The 21,265-nt window shown below is 39.2% G+C and overlaps 1 protein-coding gene across 4 annotated transcripts in view; it reads left to right on the top strand.

Annotated features, from left to right (window-relative positions):
• mid2 (midline 2) overlaps window positions 1-20,853 on the top strand; it is a 135,479-nt gene extending 114,626 nt beyond the window's left edge. For all 4 annotated transcript variants that reach the window (XM_027281912.1, XM_027281909.1, XM_027281913.1 and 1 more), the window contains 3 exons: window positions 2,642-2,803; window positions 16,593-16,800; window positions 17,149-20,853. In XM_027281912.1, coding sequence (XP_027137713.1) covers window positions 2,642-2,803; window positions 16,593-16,800; window positions 17,149-17,572 — 794 coding nt within the window. In that variant the 3' untranslated portion in view covers window positions 17,573-20,853. The remainder of the gene's footprint in view (window positions 1-2,641; window positions 2,804-16,592; window positions 16,801-17,148) is intronic.
• The last annotated feature ends 412 nt before the right edge of the window (window positions 20,854-21,265 follow it).

Genomic DNA, 21,265 nt, shown 5'->3' with positions numbered 1-21,265 from the left:
TATTAATGTGATTATCACAGGTGAAAAGCTCTGTCGCAGCGGGCGTTAGGACAGCCCAGAGTTTTGGTAAAATCTCTCTTCCTTTGTATCTTGACAGGGCATCTTTCAGAGTATCAGCGGGATCAGTCTTTGTAGCACTCTTGATAAAATGTTAAAGAGGTTTCAATCATTGCAGAGAACTGGTCTGACAACAGTACACTTATTAAAGTTATGTAGAGGTACCAAGAGTAAGAACTCGATGTGTTTTATTGATGCACAGCTGCCGACACAAACACAGTCTGTTCCTTCAGATGGAATAAACTCCGTACACACAACATACCTCTACTCACACACACACACACACACACACAGTTCCCATTAACTATATATTGCATCATCAAAGACAAACCCTCTTCCATTTCCAGGATACTTTGTTTTTCCTTTTCCCTTCTCATCTGTCCACTTCTGAGTCTGAACAAGACTGACACAGGCACAAACAAACACACACACACACACACACACACACACACACACACACATACTGTATGTACAAAAACACTTCATGTCTGGATGCAAGACACAATCTGATCTATTTCCTCTCCCTTTTCCTTTCTCTTTTTTTACAATGGCACATTCAGTTACTGTTCCACACTTTGAAGTTGCAATGCTCTCCAAAGGAGTAGACAGTGTCGAAAAGCCCCTTTTCAGTGGTAAAAGTAGTCAAAGCGTATTGCTGTGTACTGACCTAATTTGATTTAGTGAAAAGGAGAGGTGTTATGGAGATCAAAAGCTTTAAAAAGTGGAAAGCAGCATGCAGTTCTTCTCCCTCGTCTTATCCCTGTATCTCTTTTTGAAAGCCCACATAACGCTGCAGCCTACCTAATTTCTACAGGATGTGGCTGAAACGACAGGTGGGAGGCATAATTTTCCGAACTTCAAGGGACAGCTGTCTCAGTAGAACAACAAACTTGCCTTTTGTGTGGGAAAAAAAAAACAAAAATACTTTTTTTGTTGACAGTGACATATTTGTAAGACCGGGCTGAAATAAAACGCAGATGACACTGCTGGCCGTCTGCATGCAAAATGAACATGCAAGGTGTTCAGGAGAACCTCCTCATGTTTTCTGTCTCTCATCTAAAAAGAAAATCAAAGCCCTCTGTGGTGTTTTATTTGTCTGTGAAAAGCTTGTGGAAGTCTGCAGATATGTAAAGACACAGCCTTCACTCTAACTTTAAGAGTCTCCTCCCCTCATTCATTCTTAAAGCTGCCTCACTTTTAAAGGCCTTATTTGCGTCCTGTGAAGTATTTATATTTACAAGCAGACTCCCGGCTATTACTTATGCATGCTGTTGCCATCTTGTTCAATAATTCAGAAGGCATCCTCACCAGAAGGGACAAGGCAGGCATTGCCCTGAGAGCTCTCTCCCTTTCAGGATTTTTATTTCTCTGCAATCCTGCAGTGGAGAGGGAAGACAAGACAATGAAAATGATTGTTATTCTACGTTCAGCTCTAGAAACATTACCCTCAGCTGTAATGCTACTAAACGAGATGCTCTGGTTGTTTGGGCATGGGAATGTGCTCAGAATTTTTCAGACAGGTAAAAGAAATTTTAAGTGTGGTGGTCAGTGTCTCTCTATGCTCTATCTTTATTGTAATTATCTATTAATATTCCTCCTCCAGCATATTTACACCTGTACAATGCCAGTAAAGTGTGTGGAAATTCAGACAAGAGGCAAATTCACACCTTATTTGTTTATTCACACATCAGCCAGAGGCATACATGCAGCAGCATCGCACTTACAGTAGCAAATTAACAGCCCCTTAACAACTATTCCCATCTTTAATGTACAGCTTTGACCTTCTAGTGAAAATCTCAGCTTTAAAGGCAAACAAACACCATTTCTTAAACACATATGTGGCGGGTTATTTAAGGTGAAAATAGCAGAGATGTTATTGTGTAAATTCATCCCGGTTATTTCACACAAGGCTAGAGGCCAAAAGAGCACCTCATTGTAGCCGATCCCTCAGCCCTGAGCTGAGATTTACCGTTTTTTTTTTCCTTCACAGTCGGTTGCGGCTGAGAGACTGAAAAGCCTGTGTTTAGAAGCAGGTGACTGCAGAGCTAACCCAGCCATTACTAACCCTCTGCTGCAAGCCGCTTTCAATCAAAGCGCCCACCAACTGGGGTCGTGTTGGTATTGCCCATGTGTCCATACATATGAACATTAAAGGTTATCACACTCCTTTGCCCTCAGGCGCTTCCAGCCTGCATTCACTTATCATATTGTGTAAGCACCTTGTTCCTAATGGGTTATAGATTCATCTTAGTGAACACACAACATCGCCTAAGGGGAGCATCCCATGATAAATCTGATGGAAGGGTTATGGGGTGCATCAGTACATACATATAAATGTTGCATAACATCGAGGAATGTATGATCTCTGAGCTTCTTACTGTGTTCTGACTCACTTGAGCATTGATAGAAAAAAATAATACTGAACATACTGCTCTGGTCAGAGTTTGGAGGAGAATTGTTTTTTGCAGTCTTGAACATCACTGAAAAGATTCTCAGCAGGACCCACTGTATTTCTGCAACGTGGTTACTCATGCTATGCCTGTTTGTGTGTGTGTGTGTGTGTGTTTCTCTGTGGATCTTCCAGGTTTGTACAACTCAGCAGACAGCTGGATGATCGTACCAAATATCAAGCAGAACCACTACACGGTGCACGGCTTACAGAGTGGCACCCGTTATATCTTCTTTGTCAAGGCTATAAACCAGGCAGGAAGCCGCAACAGTGAGCCAGCCCGCCTCAAAACCAACAGTAAGTGAAGGCTCATGTGACACTCCTGCCTGCTTTTTCTATGAATATTTACAAGCCTTGTTAACTTTTCTAATGTTTTAGATAGTAAATACAGTTTGAAATGTTCTTCTTTCTGTATCATTTGTGCAACACAAGCTACGGGCTGTCATTGTTAAAAGCTTTTCTCATTGGCGTTGTCTTTGATTTATAAATGAGTGAAGATTAAGTAGCAGATTTAGAACTCATTTACTGTAGATTAGATTTTCATCAGTAGAAAAATATTGATGCGTTGCTTTTAGCTTCCGGCACTGTTGAAGTTTCTGTCCACAAGGCAATAAGGTGTGTATGAGAGGAAGAACCTGGACAGCTTTCAAAAACAGTTCATTGCATGTTCCATGAGAGCTTTCCTAAATTATTTTAGTCTATGAATAAAAAAGTATTACTTTTAGAAATCACATTCAACCATTTCCTGTTAGTAATGTCTACTTTACAAAAGCTGTGGTTTGACAGTTGCATTGTACACAATGAGAACAGAGAGTCTAGATATAAAAGCACTTTCTTGTCAAAGACCTAAATAGTTTCCAAGATGCCTTTGTGCATTATTATGGCTAAGGATAACACATTGTTATTACTGTCACTTTAGTATAGCCACAAATGCTTCACCCTCTGCTTTTGTTTCTTTTTAAACGGGTTTGACAGCAGACTTTTCTGTATCTTAATTGCTTAAAGCTCATTGTTACCAGTCAGGTTGTAGTAAAAGATTTCTCCTATTATTTTGTTTAATTCCTTTACAAAATAAGAAAATATGATTAGGTTGCTCCACAGTACATGACCATGACATGTATTTTCAATCAGGAATATCATCAGAAAAAATTTTCACAAGTTTAAGTGGGAAAATTCTGGTTGTGTTCATGAGGTGCTAATGGCAGAGTTCAGTCAACAGTGCATACAAGCTGGTTCTTGCTTTATGTTCCTCTTCTGCGCCCTTGTCAGCTTTATTTGTAGACTCACTTGTACCACAGCAGATGTTACAGGGATTAAACCTGCACCTCTCCAAACCCTAGCACCTGTATTGCTTGGATTTTAAAGAACTCCAGGATGTTTGCCTCAGTCTGAAAAGAGTCATGGTATGTTGCACAAGAACAAGTGGAGAATGTCAATAGGTAGAATTACCTTCCCCTTTTAACACGTACTTACTATTTTTCTATTTCTTTTTTTTAATTCCTCTTCTCTCTCTCTCTCTCTCTCTCTCTCTCTCTCTCTCTCTCTCCCTCTCTCTCTCTCTCCCTCTCTCTGACATCTTCTCTTCTTTGATACTCCATTTCCCTTTGAAACAATTATGTTGAACTGACACCTTCTCTGTCCCGTTTCTCTGCTTTGCTGCAGAATCTAGTCCTGTCCTTAAACTCTGTGTTTCTTTTATATACCTCTCCTTCCCTGTAACAGTACACAGTAAGTAAAAAATAAAGAAAGCAGCTAAATGAAACAAAGGTAAACAAAATTCGAGTCAGTACGCGTTGAAGCTGGTTGAGGCATGAGCGAATACAGTGAACATGATATTGTATGCATATCAACAGAGAAAACATACTATAAAGACGGCTCAACAAAGGTACCAATGTAGAGGATAACAAAGTAGTTCAAGTATAAGATGAGGTATTTCTAATTTGCTTTAATATTCCTCACCAGGTTCTCAGGCTCAGATAAGGGTTAAAACCTCAGCAATATAGCTAATTTGGGATCTGCCTCAAGGGTGCTCAATAAAATTTTAAAATCAGTCTTAAATTGCAGCAGCAGTGCAGCGAAGCTCAAACTGAATTGATATGCCAGCCCTTCTTAGCTGCTGTCAGGAGTCTGGCTCTGGTATTTAGGATTAACTGTAATCTGGATACACTCTTCTGGGTGAAGTAGGTGTGTGTGGAAACTGCAATAGTCAGGGGATAATCTCTCAGTCTTTCACTGACATAAAACATATACCCTTTCTTTCTCACTTTACCTTTATTCTTGCTCTCAAGGTATACGTATGGTTTGGTTAACAGGGGGTCGGTCCAGGTGTGTCCAGAATCTAAAAATAATATACTTATTATCAGGTGTGGGACAAGACGATTGACGAACCTAAGCCCAATAATGTATATTTTTATAATAACAATGTAATGTGTGCCAAATGACAATGTGAAACAGTGTGACAATGATAAATCCATTTTTCGTAGAGATTAATTTACAGACAGTTATCACCTGAATCTGCAGCTCTCCTTGACTTTACAGTGTTCAGTCTTTGACTGTTCTGGTTTTCGCTCACAGCTTTCAAAGTTTGCTTTTGGCTGATTTAAAAACCACCTCTATGCTAGGGGTGGGCAGTGGATAATTTTAAATTGAGATTGTAATCTAAGACATCCACAATCTACTTTTCAGGCAAGACGTAGACATTGCAGTATTTAATGTCCTCTGACTTCTGTTTTAAAATGTTCCATAATCTCACTGCCTACAGTAGCATATCTGCGCTACATGAACAAACCCATAGAGTGATGTAGCCAACTAGATGGCCATGCTGAATGGACAATCTCTTTCTTGGGTAATATATTATAAACAGTGCAATTGAGTTTTGAGTATTTGAAAATGATTGTTATGTTATGATTACGAATTGGTCATCATTGGCCAATTGTACTCTGCCTGCACAGCACTAAACAGCAGATAGACACAGTTAGAAAATCAGTTTTTGCAAATATATATATATATATATGTGTGTGTGTGTGTGTGTGTGTGTGTGTATGTGTGTGTGTGTGTGTAGTCCATGTAGTTAGCTCAGTGTATTTGACTGCTCTGAGTTGACAGCAAGATAGTAGCATACAGTTGTCCTTAAAAGTGCTTTGTCATTGGTAGGACTACTCTCTCCTTAAATGACTTAAAGTAAATCATCCATGCTAATAGGACGCATAGGCATAGTTTGGAGTTTTATCCCTTTATGTTACCAATTAAATATATTTTATAGTTGATTGTGTCAAGGGGCCTCTAAAGAGAGCTCTGCCCCCTCTCCATCAGTGTATTTCATGTTGCCATCTGGCACTTTGAAATGAACCCTTCGTCCATCAAATATCACCAGGCCCTCTCATTTGAATCTCTCCCCCCCAAGTTAAAATCTTCTAGACACACACACAGCCTGTGGGACATGGAGCATGTCAGTACTTTAACTCTTTTCTTATGGCATTAGAGTGGATTACTGCCTCGGTGCAATGTGGGGGCGACATTCAGCGAGGGAGTGTTTGGAGGTGAAGTGCAAGGAGCTGGCAGTCAGCTCACTGTCACTAATGCTCATGACTCGTACTGGGCACAATATAAATAACATTGAGTAGCTCTTCAATTTATAATGTCCTCCTTTTGGCACAGATAAGAGGAATGAGTGCAGTACAGTATTGGTGTTATTTTTCATCATCAGTCTCACTTCTGTCTCACTCACTCCAGTTCAGTTTATTGAAGCTTTACAGCCTTTAGTGACATTTCGAGTTAAGAATATGATGCCAAAGCATAAACATAACTGGATAAAAGTGAATAATTCATACAATGAATACATAAAAAGAAAAAATACATATCACTAAAAGTAATATGCAGATTCAGATTATTCTCCTGACAGTTTTAGTTTACATTTGTGTTTCCAAAATATATATAAAGAACAAAAGAAGACAGTGGATAAAAGAGAACAAAACAACATTCATCATAACAAAAGCTGGTTATATAAGAAAATAGCTATGAACAGTGGACAAAAAAGATCATCTTACATCCACTATGATTGTTTATTCAAGTTAATGTGAGATTATATTTTAAAATTTGACCAATTGTACAGAAAATAAGCAAGAGCTGCAGTTTGAAAGAGGAAATCTAGAAATTGCTTTGATACACCCCTAATTTAAGATAAATACAGAAATGCAATCTGGATGACGGTTTTTGTTTTTTGTTTTGTTTTTATTAGCGTAATACGGAAAATGTTGTGAAGGTTCTGGGAAGTCATAAAAAATTTGGTTTGTTTTCTCATAGCGCATAGTATTATTAAACTTTGTTATTGTGTTTAGGCACTGAAGGCACTTGGTTGTGGATAGGGAAAAAAATCTTTGTTTGGTTCTCATTTGTCAAAGTCCTGCTCTCTCTGCAGGCTATCCACCTAGCCACCTCACCTCTGTGTCCAGTACTATCTAGGCAGCATTTACTACTACTACTACTTTAATGTGTTTGCTAAAAAAAAATAATAATAATTGTACTGTAAAAGTCTATGAGACAATATCACGAAATCTAAATCTGAATCCACAAAAAAATGGAAAACATCATAATCTTGCTTCTACAGGTTATTAGCACAGTACAGTAGGTAGTGTAGTACAGTGCTTACTGCTCTCCTGTCTATTTCCTCTTCGACTCCTATTTTTCTGTCATTCCTCCTCTTCTCTGGCAGTCAGTGGAGGAGAGCTTGTCCACCCACAGCCAAGTTTGGCAGTCAGCAATTTTCTCTGCTATAATGGTTTAGACAAGCCATCAAAAAAAAAAAAAACATTTCATATTTTTATCCATGATTGAGATTTTGTTTTTGTTTTCATCATGGCACCTGCATCATTCCTGTTTGCACATCTATCAGTTTGCTCTTATGTCTTTGTCCCTCTTTCTTTCTCTTATCTCCCACTCTCTCCTCCTTCTTTCTTCCAAAAACTGGTATTCAGATGAAAGTACCTCACTTATCCATACATGTGAAGTTAAGCAGTGTTAAAATAGGTCATAACAAAACTGATCACAAATATCTCACTTTGACTTTTTTTTTTTCTCTCTCTAGACTCCGCTGCTGTACGAGCTTTAGTAGGAAGCTTTCTGGGACCCACAAGTTCTTTTCTTGCACTTGAAGTCTCTATTTCTGTCAGTAGCTAGATTGGAGGGTTTAGCTGTCATATTTTTTTTAAGATGAGAAGCTCTGGAGACTAAAAGCCTAAGCTCATCATATTTCAGGCAGAGTCTTGCAAAGCAAATAACACAGTGACAAGTTGAACAGATACTGGAAAGTCATGCATCACAACCTTGTCTGCTCAAAAGAGTAACTCCTAAGCACACCCAAAATGCTGCACTGTAAAGTATACGTGTAAGACAAAATTAAATGCAGCAAACTGTGTCAATATGGCACCATGAAGAGCAAGCACAGGCAAGCACAGTGGTACTTTGCCATCATTTTCTTTTTAAATTGCTGCACTGAAACGTGTGAACGTACAGAGCAGCGATTTCACAGCATAAATCAAAACAGTTTTCTCTCTCACAGATGTTGCAGGTGAATAAATTGCTCTAGTTTCATCTCAGCAGACAATATATGCAAATGAAAAGAACATGTAATCCTCAAAGAAAAGTTCCTTCGTGCAACTTGATGCACATGTCCCACTCTGCTTAAGAAATACTGAAAGAAAGTTTGTGGGAATTTCATATTGAGAGTTTGTCTTATGCAGTGTCTTCTCTTGGCCTCAAACTCTCCATGTTCCTCCTCCATGTCCTTCTCTAACCCCTCTTTTGGCACACTGTCCTCTGTTACCCCTGGCCATGGCATATGATCTCTTCTTGGTGTGCTTTCTTCAATCTTTATGCCATCTGTCGATTTATCCCAGTGGTAAAGCTTTCCATCTCAAGATGCCACAACTTTTGTTCTCATGGCAAAGGACAGGCCAAACAAGCCTTGCTGTAATCCCGCACAGATTTACACGAACCCGAATAATTTTGGTCTGAAAGAGAGGCAGAGAGAGAGGGAGAAAAGGGAGAAACAAAACAATGTTTTGCTGCTACAGCTTCTGCCTTCAAAGACCGTACTCAGCATTGCCATCAGGACACCTGGAATAACTTCATAGATAGCTCGGAGCTGTGCAAATGTAAGAGAAAAGGTCAAAGTCAGCAATTCATGTAGAGATGATTAAATTTCACAGCGGCTGAGACAGCCAAATTAACCCAGACCACCTTAAATATTAGTTTAAATATGTTCTGCTTATCCAAAAAAAAAAGAAAAAAAAAAAAGATGAATTGTGATGAAAGTGATTTTAGTTGCTTACCAGACCTGCTACCCATCTCTGCTTCAGGCTAGCGACTTGAGGCTGCATTAGCTATTACTAAACTGTCAGTGGTCGAGTTGAATTATGGGTAATTTAGGCACCAGGCTTTTCAAGAAGAATGCATAAAAAATTATTTTCCTGATATTTGTTATTAACTGTCCACGGTGACTCCGATATTGCTGTCAAAGTGCAATGATGAATTGGTGGAGTGCTCTTTAATAGCTTCACACCTCTGCTGTCTCGTGCAATTCACTTGGCTTTGATGGAGACAGCATTTAAAATCATGTCGTGAAGTCATGAGGCTCTCACAGGCTTTTTTGGGTCACTTCGATCTCACTCCAATGAAACCACTTATCAGACTCTGAGTGGCTCAGAGTGAACAGTGGCACTAGTGCTGTAGAATATTCTGTAGATGTATCACTGCTGGATGTTCACAGCTAACATGTGAAGTGACTCACAGCTTTTTGAAACAGGTATGAATTAAGTATGATGAAAAAGAAGAAGGCAGTTAAGAGAGAGTACGTGCACGCACGTATGGGTGTGTGTGCGTGCATGTATGTGTGTGTGTGTGACCTTTTATTGTTGCTATGGCCATATCTCACAGTGAACTGTGACCAGGTTTCTACATGACTGTCTTCTACAGAGTGAGAGAGTATAAAAGTTGATGAAAAGTGACAGACTGAAAGTGAGAGAGGGAGAGAGGTGAAAGGAAAAGAAGACACCAAATGGCTCTTTGCGGGGATGAGTGTCTGCAGACATGAGTGCCCTCAGTCCACTGCTTTTTACCCATTAATACAGTCCAGGCCTGAGTGGTGCACATAGACAGTCCAGTTACAGTTTCTAAATTGTAGGTCAATGGGTAAGATGTTGTAGCAAAATGCAGAATAAAAGTATTGTTTTCCTCTTTATAAAGTTTTCTCTCACTGACTTTTTTTTAATGTTTACAATAAATACAGATGAGATGAGATGCTGAGATTGTTCTAGTATGAAAAACAAAAATAATGAAGCCCATCTAATTAATTCAAATCCAAGCACGTATCCAGTCATTTCAACATTAAAAAGTCAAACTGCATCTTCTGGCTGACAACATAATAATGATTATATTTGTGTTGAAAGCACCATATTTTTAGGCATGAAAATCGTATAAAGGTTGCATCTGAGTTTGGTCACAACTTATTAGAGTGGCGGCTGATAGAACAAGATCCCACATTAATTTCGAGAGCTTTTATTAGACTGTGCTCTGTTTATGCTTTTTAATTGGCTGTCTATCTCAGTAATTAATTCACACCACCAAAAACAAAGTTCCAGTAGAAGATGAAGCTGTATATAGGACAGAGGAAGGAGTCCACATTTAAACTGAGTTGTATCAGATGCTTATATAGGCCAAAGGTTGTTACAGTGGTATTATCATACAATATGTTTTTATATCTGAGTTGTCTGTTATAAGCTTAGTACTCCATACTGCCAGGAGTCGCTCAGAGAACGCAGTCTGTACTGTTCATGGTGTCTGATTTGATAGCACGCGGCAGGTGGAGGTCAGCTACAAGTTGTGATTTCCCTTAGCTAAAATTTAGCACATGTACCCAGGCCAAGAACAACTGTTTGTAAATCTGTTGAACTGGAATATCTTTACACTCACTGCATTTTTGTGCACACAGATATTTTCATTTTTTCTATATTTCCTCAAGCGTTATCAAATGTCATTTAATAGGAAGGTACATAAACCTGATTTTATAAATGTGGGTGGTGCATTTGGAAAGGGGCCCAGTCTGGTAATATCTTATAGTACCAAATGTTCCCCCACAGCCTGGCAGGTAATAAGCTGCTCGGTTGAGGTACGTTTGTGTGCTTCAATCATGACCGGACCAGCTGCATTATGAGTCCAGCCTCCTGGTTTGACATCTGAGATCATTCCACAGTGTTAAGCCTCCAAACATGAACGTCCACTTTTGTTATTGTGTAGTACAAAGCTGCAGGATAGTGTGAAGTGGGACATAAATCCAAGCTTAAATATGTCTTCATGTAGCAGCGCCGTTGTTTAAATATGAAGACTAGGCTCTATTTTGAGTGAGCATATTGTTTGTGTGAAAACAAAAGCTAATCTGGATGCATGCTGGCCTCCCTTTAGGCAACTGCTGTGCTGACAGGCAAACACTGGACTGTTGACTTTATGATGTTCGTCATTCTGTTGGTAAACTATTCTGGGCATCCATATTGTGTCTACAAAGCAGGGAGTCAGCAAACACCCCTGTGTACAGTATATGTGTGTGTGTCTGTGTAAGTGAGAGTCCCTGTGTTCAGTAAGCAGCTAAAATCCAGGCAGAAAATATCACATGTCAAGGTGCCCCTGGAGTACTCATACCTCTTTACTATCTGTTAAAGGACCTGCAATAATATTTACCCAGCATGCATCTCTGATGACAGGCCTCAAGCTACCACAAAGCCCCTTAAGTAAACAGTAGGAGTTGGAGAGGAGACAAGGGAAGATGATATGAGTGGAGTGGTAGTAGAAGAGAAAGGGGTGAAGGAGAGGATAGAAAAGGAGGTAGTTGTTTATGATGCATATGTGTGAATACAGTGTCCTTGGTTTGACTCCAGTGGTGAGACCTTTGTTTCATGTCACTCAGTTTCCACTGTGAACTGACAAATGAAGGAAAAAAACATCTACAGAACGAACATGAGAAAATAAGACATGCTGCTTCTGAAATAGTTCCTTATCATAGGGAAGTTTGTTTTAAACCAGATTAACATAACATTGGATAGAACAGCATCTTTTTATTTTCAGAATATTTTAATAATTCAGGAACTTCTCTCAACAGCAAGCAGTAGGGATCACAGTCACAGAAACAATCCTAAAGGATGAGGTTGGCGATATATCTTTTAACTTTTTGTCAACAAATCCTATGAAAAGACTAAAAACAACAAGAAATGTACCTTATTAACAAGTAGACAAAGTTTGGTAAAGGTTATTCCTTTGTGCTCCACACCTCCATCGTTGTCTGTTGATTAAATAGTCCCCAACAAATGCACTATTTAGTTTGAGTAAGAATGCTAAAAACACATTTTTATAGATTTACTTCCTCTTCAGGAACTAGTGAGTGCAACAGTCAAGATAGGATAACTGGAACGTATTGAGAGGCGACGCATTGTTCAATTTGGTTTCCTTCAAGTGATTTGTTGAGAATATGGTCTGGAAAATAGAAAATAACACCAGCCTTTCAACATGTTGTCACCCTGCAAGTACTGCAAAGATGGCTGAGTATCTAATCTTGTATCTCCTGACATTGTCTCATCTCTTTGGTGCTGATATCTAGCCATCTCAGTTAATTGCATTGAACTACCAGCTGACCTGACTGTACTATAAATATGTTTGCTTTATTAGAACTGCCACCCAAGACAATCCGACAACCCAATCTGTTTTTTTCCTTTGCAGATTATGCAGGAGCAACGCCCTGTTTTAATGTTGCACCATACCCTATCCTATAAATACAGGATGCATTCATTTTAAAATATTGCATATTTCAATTGTGATTCAACATTAAACAATAACATTAATAGTGTTTTTGTTTTTTGCGCAGCAACTCGCCATGGAAACTATTGATAGTGATCGACGGTGCATTCAAGGCCCTTTTGATACATTTTGTGTGGGGGGTTCTACCTTGCAGTATGTGTATGTGCACAGAAGACTTGTATTATTAAGACAAGAGCTGGGTTTTAATGAACGATCATATTTTAAACACACCAGCAGAAACCTTCTTTTCAAAAATGTTTTTTTAATCACAGTGAAATTCTAAACAGGCCTCACTGAAAATAATTTTTCTAGCACTGGTCTCTAAAGACACCGCTGAGTTTATTATGGGGTGAAGTTGGTGAACATCAGTGACTTCTGTTTTTCTTTTCTCTTCACAAAGACATTTTCATTTTTTGTAGAAGTTGCGTACAAAGAGCAAAGATTGCTCACTCAGAGTTGAGAAGACAAGATGTGATACAAGTGAACTTACATTGCCTTACCTCATACGCCTGCTGTGCTGCTAGGTGTCCCCAGCCATGTTAGACGATTGATGCATCTTTAATCGCACCGATGTAAATCTTGTGTTATAACCGGCTCATGAAAGTAGTCGGCACTGTTGGATTACAAACCATGTTACATATGGAGCAGTCAATTAGAAACCAACTGGCATGCAGCCATGCATTTTAATGGCATGGAATAATTTGAAAAGATATAAGATCCTGTTGGACCTCCAGTATCTCTGTGTCCCTGATGCTGCTGTTTCTGCTGCGGTAATTGTTTAGTTATGGAGTAAAATGGATCTGTTTTTTTTTTTTGTTAGTTGTTTTTTTTTTTCAATCTCTCTCATTACAGAGGCAACTCAATCTATCCCTCAGCAAAAATGTGAGCCTGGAACAAAAAAAGAAAAAAGGAGCGTGAGTGAAATTGACTGAATTGAAATAAAGTCGATTACCCAGATGTTATCCCACTGCAAGTATTTCAACAAGACCCAGTGAACTAAAGTAGGAATTAAATCACTTCTTACAAGTGCTCCCCCAACAGTAGATCCTTTTATTTCCCTCCTCTCTTTTTTCCCCTGATACACTTTCTTTTTTGTGTGTTTTACAAGTTCCCATTAAAGACTTCCGAGTTCATAACAATGCACAGCTTCAAGGCAGTCAAACAGAGAATAGTTATCACTTCAGCAGACAGTTAGAAACATCGCTAATTACAAAGAGGATCACAAAGAGGGAGCGGACTAATCACAGACACGGTCTGTGGAATATACTCAATTACTCCATTATCCTGTGACCTGTCTTTGTCTGCAGAGGTGTGTGTTGCTTCTAGAGGCAGCAAATGTAAGTCTGAACTTTTCTTTAGATATGTACATTTTTTTATTTTGTTCTTGCTAATACAGTATATTACACCACACAAGACAGTAGCTCTTCACACCTGCAGGCCAGCGTTGTAGCACTTCTGAATAAAATCAAATTTGGGCTGTTCTCTTCAGTAGTGGAACAGGTAATCAGAAAGCATTTAAGTTAAAGCACAGTGTACTGAAGTATTCATACTGTTATATTATTATATATATTGTTTTTTTTATTCTTAAAGACTATGCAGCATTTAAATGTTGTAGGTCTATAACAATATCACAATTTAAAAACTGATCATTTGGAAAAATTAACTAGCATCTTGGCAAAAGACACTTTAGCTGCGCTGTAGAAGCCGGGACCCTCTAATTACTAGCCACAGCTATGTAGTGAAGTAGTGGTATAAAAGTATAAAATGAAAATACTGAGGTATGGTTAGCTCACAATATTGCTTAGGTACTTAAGTACTTAGTTTCCATCACTGATGATTTTGTTTGAGTCATTTTGGGTGTAGGTGTAGACGCCTTGCACATTCCTTAAAACAGTTTTACGTGCAAACAATGTAAATAAATGTTCACATCACGTGCAGTCAATGATGCATTGGAGGTTGTGGGAAAATTGGGAACAGTTCACTTTGCGGGTCGGCCAATACTATGGCAATTGGTGCAACAGTGTTTTTTAGTGCTACACCTGCCGTTTTCCCTGTGCAAAGTAGTGTCCTACATGCACATTTATTCTCACATACGAATAAACCCAAGCTTATTATGCATGACTTTTTCCATTTGCAAGAATCCTGCTGGCGTTGATTCAAAACATTTCCACTTGGCCACTCACTGTATGACTGCTTGTGTGTAGGCCGAAGTTGTGCTCCATGTGTATGTCTGCTTGTCCTCTACCGTCACGTGTGTCTCCCCTTCCCCAACCTCAGGCCCAGCCCGGGCTCTCAGGAGTCATCCCCTGGAAAGGCATGACAGAGCCCCAGTGTTTGGAAATGGCTGCGCTGGCAGCGATAAGCAGTTCAAAGAAGAGAGCGCATTAATGTAATTGGCTGCCAGCAGCACATTGGCCTCGTCGTCTCATATCCACATGCGGTAACACACACTCACCATGCGGATTATTGGAGGGGAGTGTGAGAGAGAGGAGAGAGGATAGAGAGGATGAGAAAGAGAGAATTGGGGAAGAGAGATTAAGGAAAGGACAGATAGAGAGAGGGGAGGAGGTCCTCATTGTGTCACTCATTAAGCCGTGGGAGGCTTAGGGAGGCTGAGAGATGAGATGAGAGGTGTCAGAGTTAAATGTCAGGTCTGGGAGGGATGTGGCTGACCTCCATGAAGCCTACACACACACACACACACACACACACGGACATAGAGAGGTAGAGACGGGATCCTCCGCTGAATTTTTAAGCTTCACATTATCCCCTCAACTTCTCCTCTCCTCCTCACTCCTTAACTCCTCTCTCTCTCTCTCTCTGCCACTCACCTAGTTTTACCCTCTCAATTTTCCACCCATTACACCCAAATTACTGGTGTCATTGCAAATTGAATTGTTGCAACCGGATAGCAGCATTTCCCCTGAATAGGCCCAATCACTACCTACTGCAGAGGAAGTGAAGGCTGTTTCCTTCAGCTAATTTTCAAGTCTGTGTGATGGGAGGCAAAGACGGGAATGCCGGATGGCTTCCTCCACTGTTATAAAATATTTTTTACTAAAGGCTGTGAGAGGCTTTGAAGCTTAGACTCTTGCCCTTGTATTTCTCTTCTGTCTCTCCCTGTGAGTTCTCTGTGAGCACTTTTCAACCCCGTTTTCTATTGTTTTCTTCTCTTGCACTGAGTTAAAGTCTTTAATCTTTAATCTTTCATGTTATGATCTTGTGGTATCTCCTGTCTTTTATTCAATAATAAGCAATTATAGACTGTGGTACTAGTTGTTAAGTGGTATTATTTAGTGTTTCTTAAAAGCTGCACTGCTAAATACCTTTATTTTAATTATCACTCATAGTGATGCACTCAGAGAATTATCTCCTCACTCTTCATTTCCTCTCAGCTCTGCAGAGTGCTTTGGTATATTTGAGCTCATTCTAAGTTAGTGACTCGCTAATAAACGTAGAATTTAGCAGCTTAATAGACAGACATTGACTGATATTGTGTATTGGACTTATATTCATCTGGTGTTTACAAACACTAGAACGCACCTATGAACTGTAAGGTGATAATATGTGATATATAGTGTCATGTTCACAGCTTTTTTAGCTGCCCTAAGAAGCCAAATACAAATACAGACCAATAGCAGCATGATTTTGTTGATTCAATTCAGTTATGAACTGTTACTGAGAAGCCGGCATTCAGATCTGTTCACTTTCTCCATGTACAGTAGTGTGTGGTGATGACTTCTACTGATGGAAGATTTGAGATTTTTCGCATTGGGTTTGTGATAAGTAAATAAAGAAGCTCTGTAGTCGACAGATATTTTTGTTCAGCGATATAATTTACACAAGGCAATTTCAATTAGTACACTAACAGCCTTTTTTTTTGAAAGACAACTTTGAAAGAAATAGTCACACAATGATGTTTTCAGTTGCTACCCTCTTCTGTACTGACAGTTTCTTATAATATTCAGGCATAAATAAGAAAAATATCTCTGGACTGGAAACTACTTGATATAGTGAGAAATGCAGAAGCTTTTATCACTTTTACGTAACTGATCTCTATTTGATATATCACTTTTAATCAGTTTTTCTCCTCCAAATATGTTGCAGCCATTTGCCAAAAATAATGATGATGACGACGATAATGGTGTTAGTGATAATGATCATTGTGTGATCATTATCATAAGCGATATTAGCTCTAAAACGCTATAATAGACCCTTTAAATCACATCATTCTGTTTTTATCCAGGTCAACCTTTCAAGTTGGACCCAAAGACGGCCCACAAGAAGCTGCGTCTGTCCAACGACTGCCTGACGATGGAGAAGGACGAGAGCTCGCTGAAGAAGAGCCACACCCCAGAGCGGTTCAGTGGAACGGGCTCCTATGGTGCGGCTGGTAATGTCTTCATTGACAGCGGTTGCCACTACTGGGAGGTTCTGCTGGGAGCATCCACATGGTAAGAATCACATAAGCACAAGAGAGCTTTATATAAGCCTGCAAGGAGGCTTGATAAACCGAAACTTCTTTAGGGAGTTTAAATCTAGGCTGTTATGCAAACCAATGCACGCATGCATACACACAACAGACATGCACTCACTACACACAGTGTATATTCTTATCCTATTTATATTCCTTTCACTAATTGGCTCTGAAGTAGACCTCTTCATGCAGGAAGGACCCAAAGGGCCTGTGTCTATCTTGTGTGTCCTCAGTATGAGGTAGCTTGACTGTGCAAGTAAAGTCATAAAGGAGGACACTAGTTTTCAGATCACTAATGCATTCCAAAATGTTCTTTCCCCTGCAGGTATGCCATCGGCGTGGCTTACAAATCAGCCCCAAAAAACGAATGGAGCGGCAAGAATTCATCCTCATGGGTGTTCTCACGCTGCAACAACAACTTTATGGTGCGCCATGACGGCAAGGAGATGCTGGTGGAGGCAAGCCTGCAGCTGAGGCGGTTGGGTGTCCTGCTGGACTATGACAACAATTCACTGTCCTTCTATGATGCCATGAACTCCCAGCACATTCACACCTTTGAAGTCTCCTTCCTTCTGCCTGTTGTACCCACTTTCATGATCTGGAACAAGTCGGTCATGATCCTCTCAGGGCTACCTGTTCCTGATTTTGTCGATGTTGTGGCCTCAGATCTTCAAGAGCAGCAACAGCAGCAGATGGGCCTTTGCCGACAAGAGTCACCGTACTTGACAGGAATGAAGACCTGCCACTGAGAAAGGTCCAGCAATGGCCTAGCAGAGTCCACTCAGGCCCGGTGACTGAAAGGTTGATTGGGAACTGAATAACATTGTCAGTGTGACTGAGTTCTCCTCTGCATAAAGAGTGGACCAGTTGCTTTCTTATGAATTTAGAAAGTGTTGGAGATATGCACACCAGTCTGGAAAAATGTCAGTCCTGTTAGTTTGTAGCCATCCAATGTTTTGCAAATCCATCAGTGAATGGGAACATGGTCTGTTGACTGCAGACTTATAATTCATCTGATGCCCTAGAATCACTGAGGGCAGGGCTGGACATCTGGTTTTCTTGACCATTTAAGGTCTCCCTTTTTGATTTATTTTCCTCCCGATTTGACCCCAGACAGAAGACCAAGAAAAGCATTTACAGTTTGAAGTTACAACATGTGAACAGTGAGATTACATGTCTCAGCCGAGGTAGATTAAAAACAACAAAATCTAGTAAAAAAAGTCTTAAACTTTATTTAAATGCCCACATTTCTGTCTCATTGAGGTTAAGTGATATGTCAGGGCAGTCAAATATGACAAAATACAAATTAAATTTGAAACATTTTTGATTTGAGCAACATTAGTAGTTAAAGGAGAAACTTGTATTTAAACATAATCGCTTCCCTGACAAGAGTTAGATGAGAAGATTGACACCTTCCTTTCCAGTCTTTGTTTTGAAGTAAGCTAACCACCTTCTGGCTACAGAGATGAGAGTTATTGGTATTGATCTTTTTATCTAACTTTAAGAAGAAAAAAAAAAGTCAGCTGATGTCTGGAAGAATTTAAATGTGGATGTATCTTCCACTTTACTGCATGGGCTCGATGTTACTATCTTGCTAATGCAAATGCATTCTAGCTGTTGACTTTCTTGTGTTGCATTACAACAGTGTTATCTCCTGGTGTCACTGTTCATGTGTTGTACCCTCAGTAGCTGTAAGCGGTTGTTGCTAAAAGTCTTTGACGCAGCAGTCCTGTTTGTATTGCCGTGTCGTAGCTTCCAAGTTTCAGGAAGTGTTAACGTTGCTCCCAGATATTAACAAGATCACAGGGAGTAGATCTGCATCATGTGACTACTCAACTTGTATTATAAGAGGTTTATTGAATATTAGAGGAAAAAGTGTTATTTATGATGAAAAAGATGGTTTACTTTTATTATTAATCTCAACATATTCATGATGCACTTTTTAATTAACACTATTTCCCCTCTATGAGTATGAAAGTAGATGGAGCGAGGTGGCAGGGATGTAATGAGCAGGGAAAGTGACATCTAGCACTGCAGTAGTTGTGTTTACGCTTCTGAAAATCTACATCACTTTATTTTCCTGTTCATATTTAGAAAATGATTTATGGTTTATAATTAATGATGATTACTGGATATTTACCATAATGAATAAAGTGTATTGGAGTGAAATAGTAAAAAAAAAAAAAAACAAGAGCCCCATTACATTTTCTTTCACTGTGCTTTGAACACAACTAGTGACTTTCCCTCCCCATGGCTCTTTTCGGTCGCATAACTTTATCTTGTTTAGAAAAGGGATATGATTATGATGATGTTTATGGAATTTTTATCATGAAGAAATGGTAATGAACTAATAACTGTTTTAAAAAAAAAAAAGTTCACTCTGTTGTCAACTATTCAGGGAAGGAGGGGGTTAACACTTTAACTTACTGTCTTTCGCAAAATATCATGGCATGATTGTGTTTTCCTCTGTGATTTGTTAACACACATACACACACACATGTGCACACACAAATCAGCACACTCGTCATGTTTTGTTTAGGTTGGCCATGTCGTGATAAATGCATGAATCATTGTAGGATCCCACACCGGTTCACTGGGTAATTTATAGTAACTTTTCATCAGAAAGTGACTCACCTGCACATTTGCTCACAACAACAAGCTGTAGCTGGATCCATTGTTTGTTTTGGATTTGGATTTGTAGGCCTAGCGTTGGTGATACTCTCTTTTTAGACTGATATTCAGGTAGCGGTTCTGATTCAGACAATCAAATGTATCATAGTTTATGCAGACTTAAGAGGTTGTGTAGCAGGAAACAGTAAGGAGTAACAAAGTGAAACTTGAGGTTGTGCTGATGGTTTACATAACATCTCATTAGATTTGACATCAATAACCTGACACCTCATTACCATTTTTACTTTTCCCACATGTCAGCAGGTATGTACTTAATGTGGAAGGTCATGTAACATTTGTATTGACCGCCTATAATTTGCTAGAACGTACACTCATCTCTATTATTTGCTCAGTTACTTGGGTGGATGGGTTACAGCAAAGATTCAGCGATGTAAAACTCTCAGCTATGGAACGGTAGTGAAAATCTGACATGTCATGACCCATCAGTGTACCTTTCAACCTGAAGTGTTCATTTAGGCCAACTGTGTGATGAGTCATGATTATTTGGAGGTATTGATTGCCCGAGCGCTACAGGCAAAAGATAATTCATCAGTCAAAGGTAACACAGCAGTATGAAGGGAGTGTTATTTTCTTTCTGTCAGCGAGATTAGTGAATGTTACCTGACTCCCAGATATCCACCCATCTTGTTGAAAATCGTCGGTTACAGGCTCGAAACGGCCATGTGTTGATTTGTAATCCAGACTGACAAGCTCAATTCATCTGTGCAAGTGTGCTTGGCTGGGTCACTGCATGATTATGTGACCTTGCTGCAGGTTTATAACTCTTTCCTCATCTTCAGGATGGGGTTTCTTATCTTGTGTCAAACATATTCTTTTTTTTTTCCCTTTTTTAAATTTTTTTGGGGAAAAAAAAAAACATGACAAGAACACTAAGACATGAAATGTTCATTGCCATGCATATCAGATAGTTTGCAGTGTTCTTTTCTTTCTTCGTGTCACAAGTCAATACAGCAAAATATATACAGTGAATGATTTTCAATAGCTACCCGCTCCTTGTAGTGCCGTGTAATACCCTAGAGACAATGCAATAGATTCTTCTTTTTGCTTTTCTGTTTGTGTAACTTGGAAAAATATTTTTTACAGCTCATGAGAAACACGCTCCTTTCCTCTTGGCGTTTGGACCTTGATAAACAGCACAAAAAGAGCAGCATTGCATTCATGCAAGGCTTTCTGTTTCCATAGATATGATGAGAGATAATTTTAGCCAGAGAGGAATGTAAATCATAGGGGGAAATATATATTATATAAAATTGTATAATAATACAAAATACAATACAAAATATATATGAATAAATGTTATTTATGTGAATTTAAGTCCAATTAAAAGTCTGAACCCAAATGTGTTGGAGTCAAGATTCTTTATCTCAGCTGTGTTGCCTTGATTTTTTTTTTTTTTTATCAGAAAGAAAGAAATCTTATGTTGTTTCTTTATTCTGTGCAAAAAATGAAGAACAAAGCCAGGCAGGCTACTTCAATAATAAGTGTAATTCACAAAAATGAACTACACCTGAAAGATATTGATTTTTTAGTGCCTCTAGCAACTCGGCTCATAAAAATATAAACATCTATAATAAATCTCCTTTTGAGAGGCATATTATACACAAATAGCTCAAAGTGCATCTGAACTCTGATATGTAGTTTGGACACCAATTTAAAATGCAGCCCAAAGCCTCCAAAAGGGCTGAGCCGTGCAACAGCTAAAGGCATAGTAAGGCTGCCAGGCTGGCAGGTCATCCAGAGCTCAGGGTGGG

This window comes from Larimichthys crocea, chromosome I (assembly GCF_000972845.2).
Source record: "Larimichthys crocea isolate SSNF chromosome I, L_crocea_2.0, whole genome shotgun sequence".
NCBI lineage: Eukaryota > Metazoa > Chordata > Actinopteri > Sciaenidae > Larimichthys > Larimichthys crocea.
The sequence above is the reverse complement of the archived record's forward strand: the minus strand, read 5'-3'. Positions and strand labels throughout refer to the sequence as shown.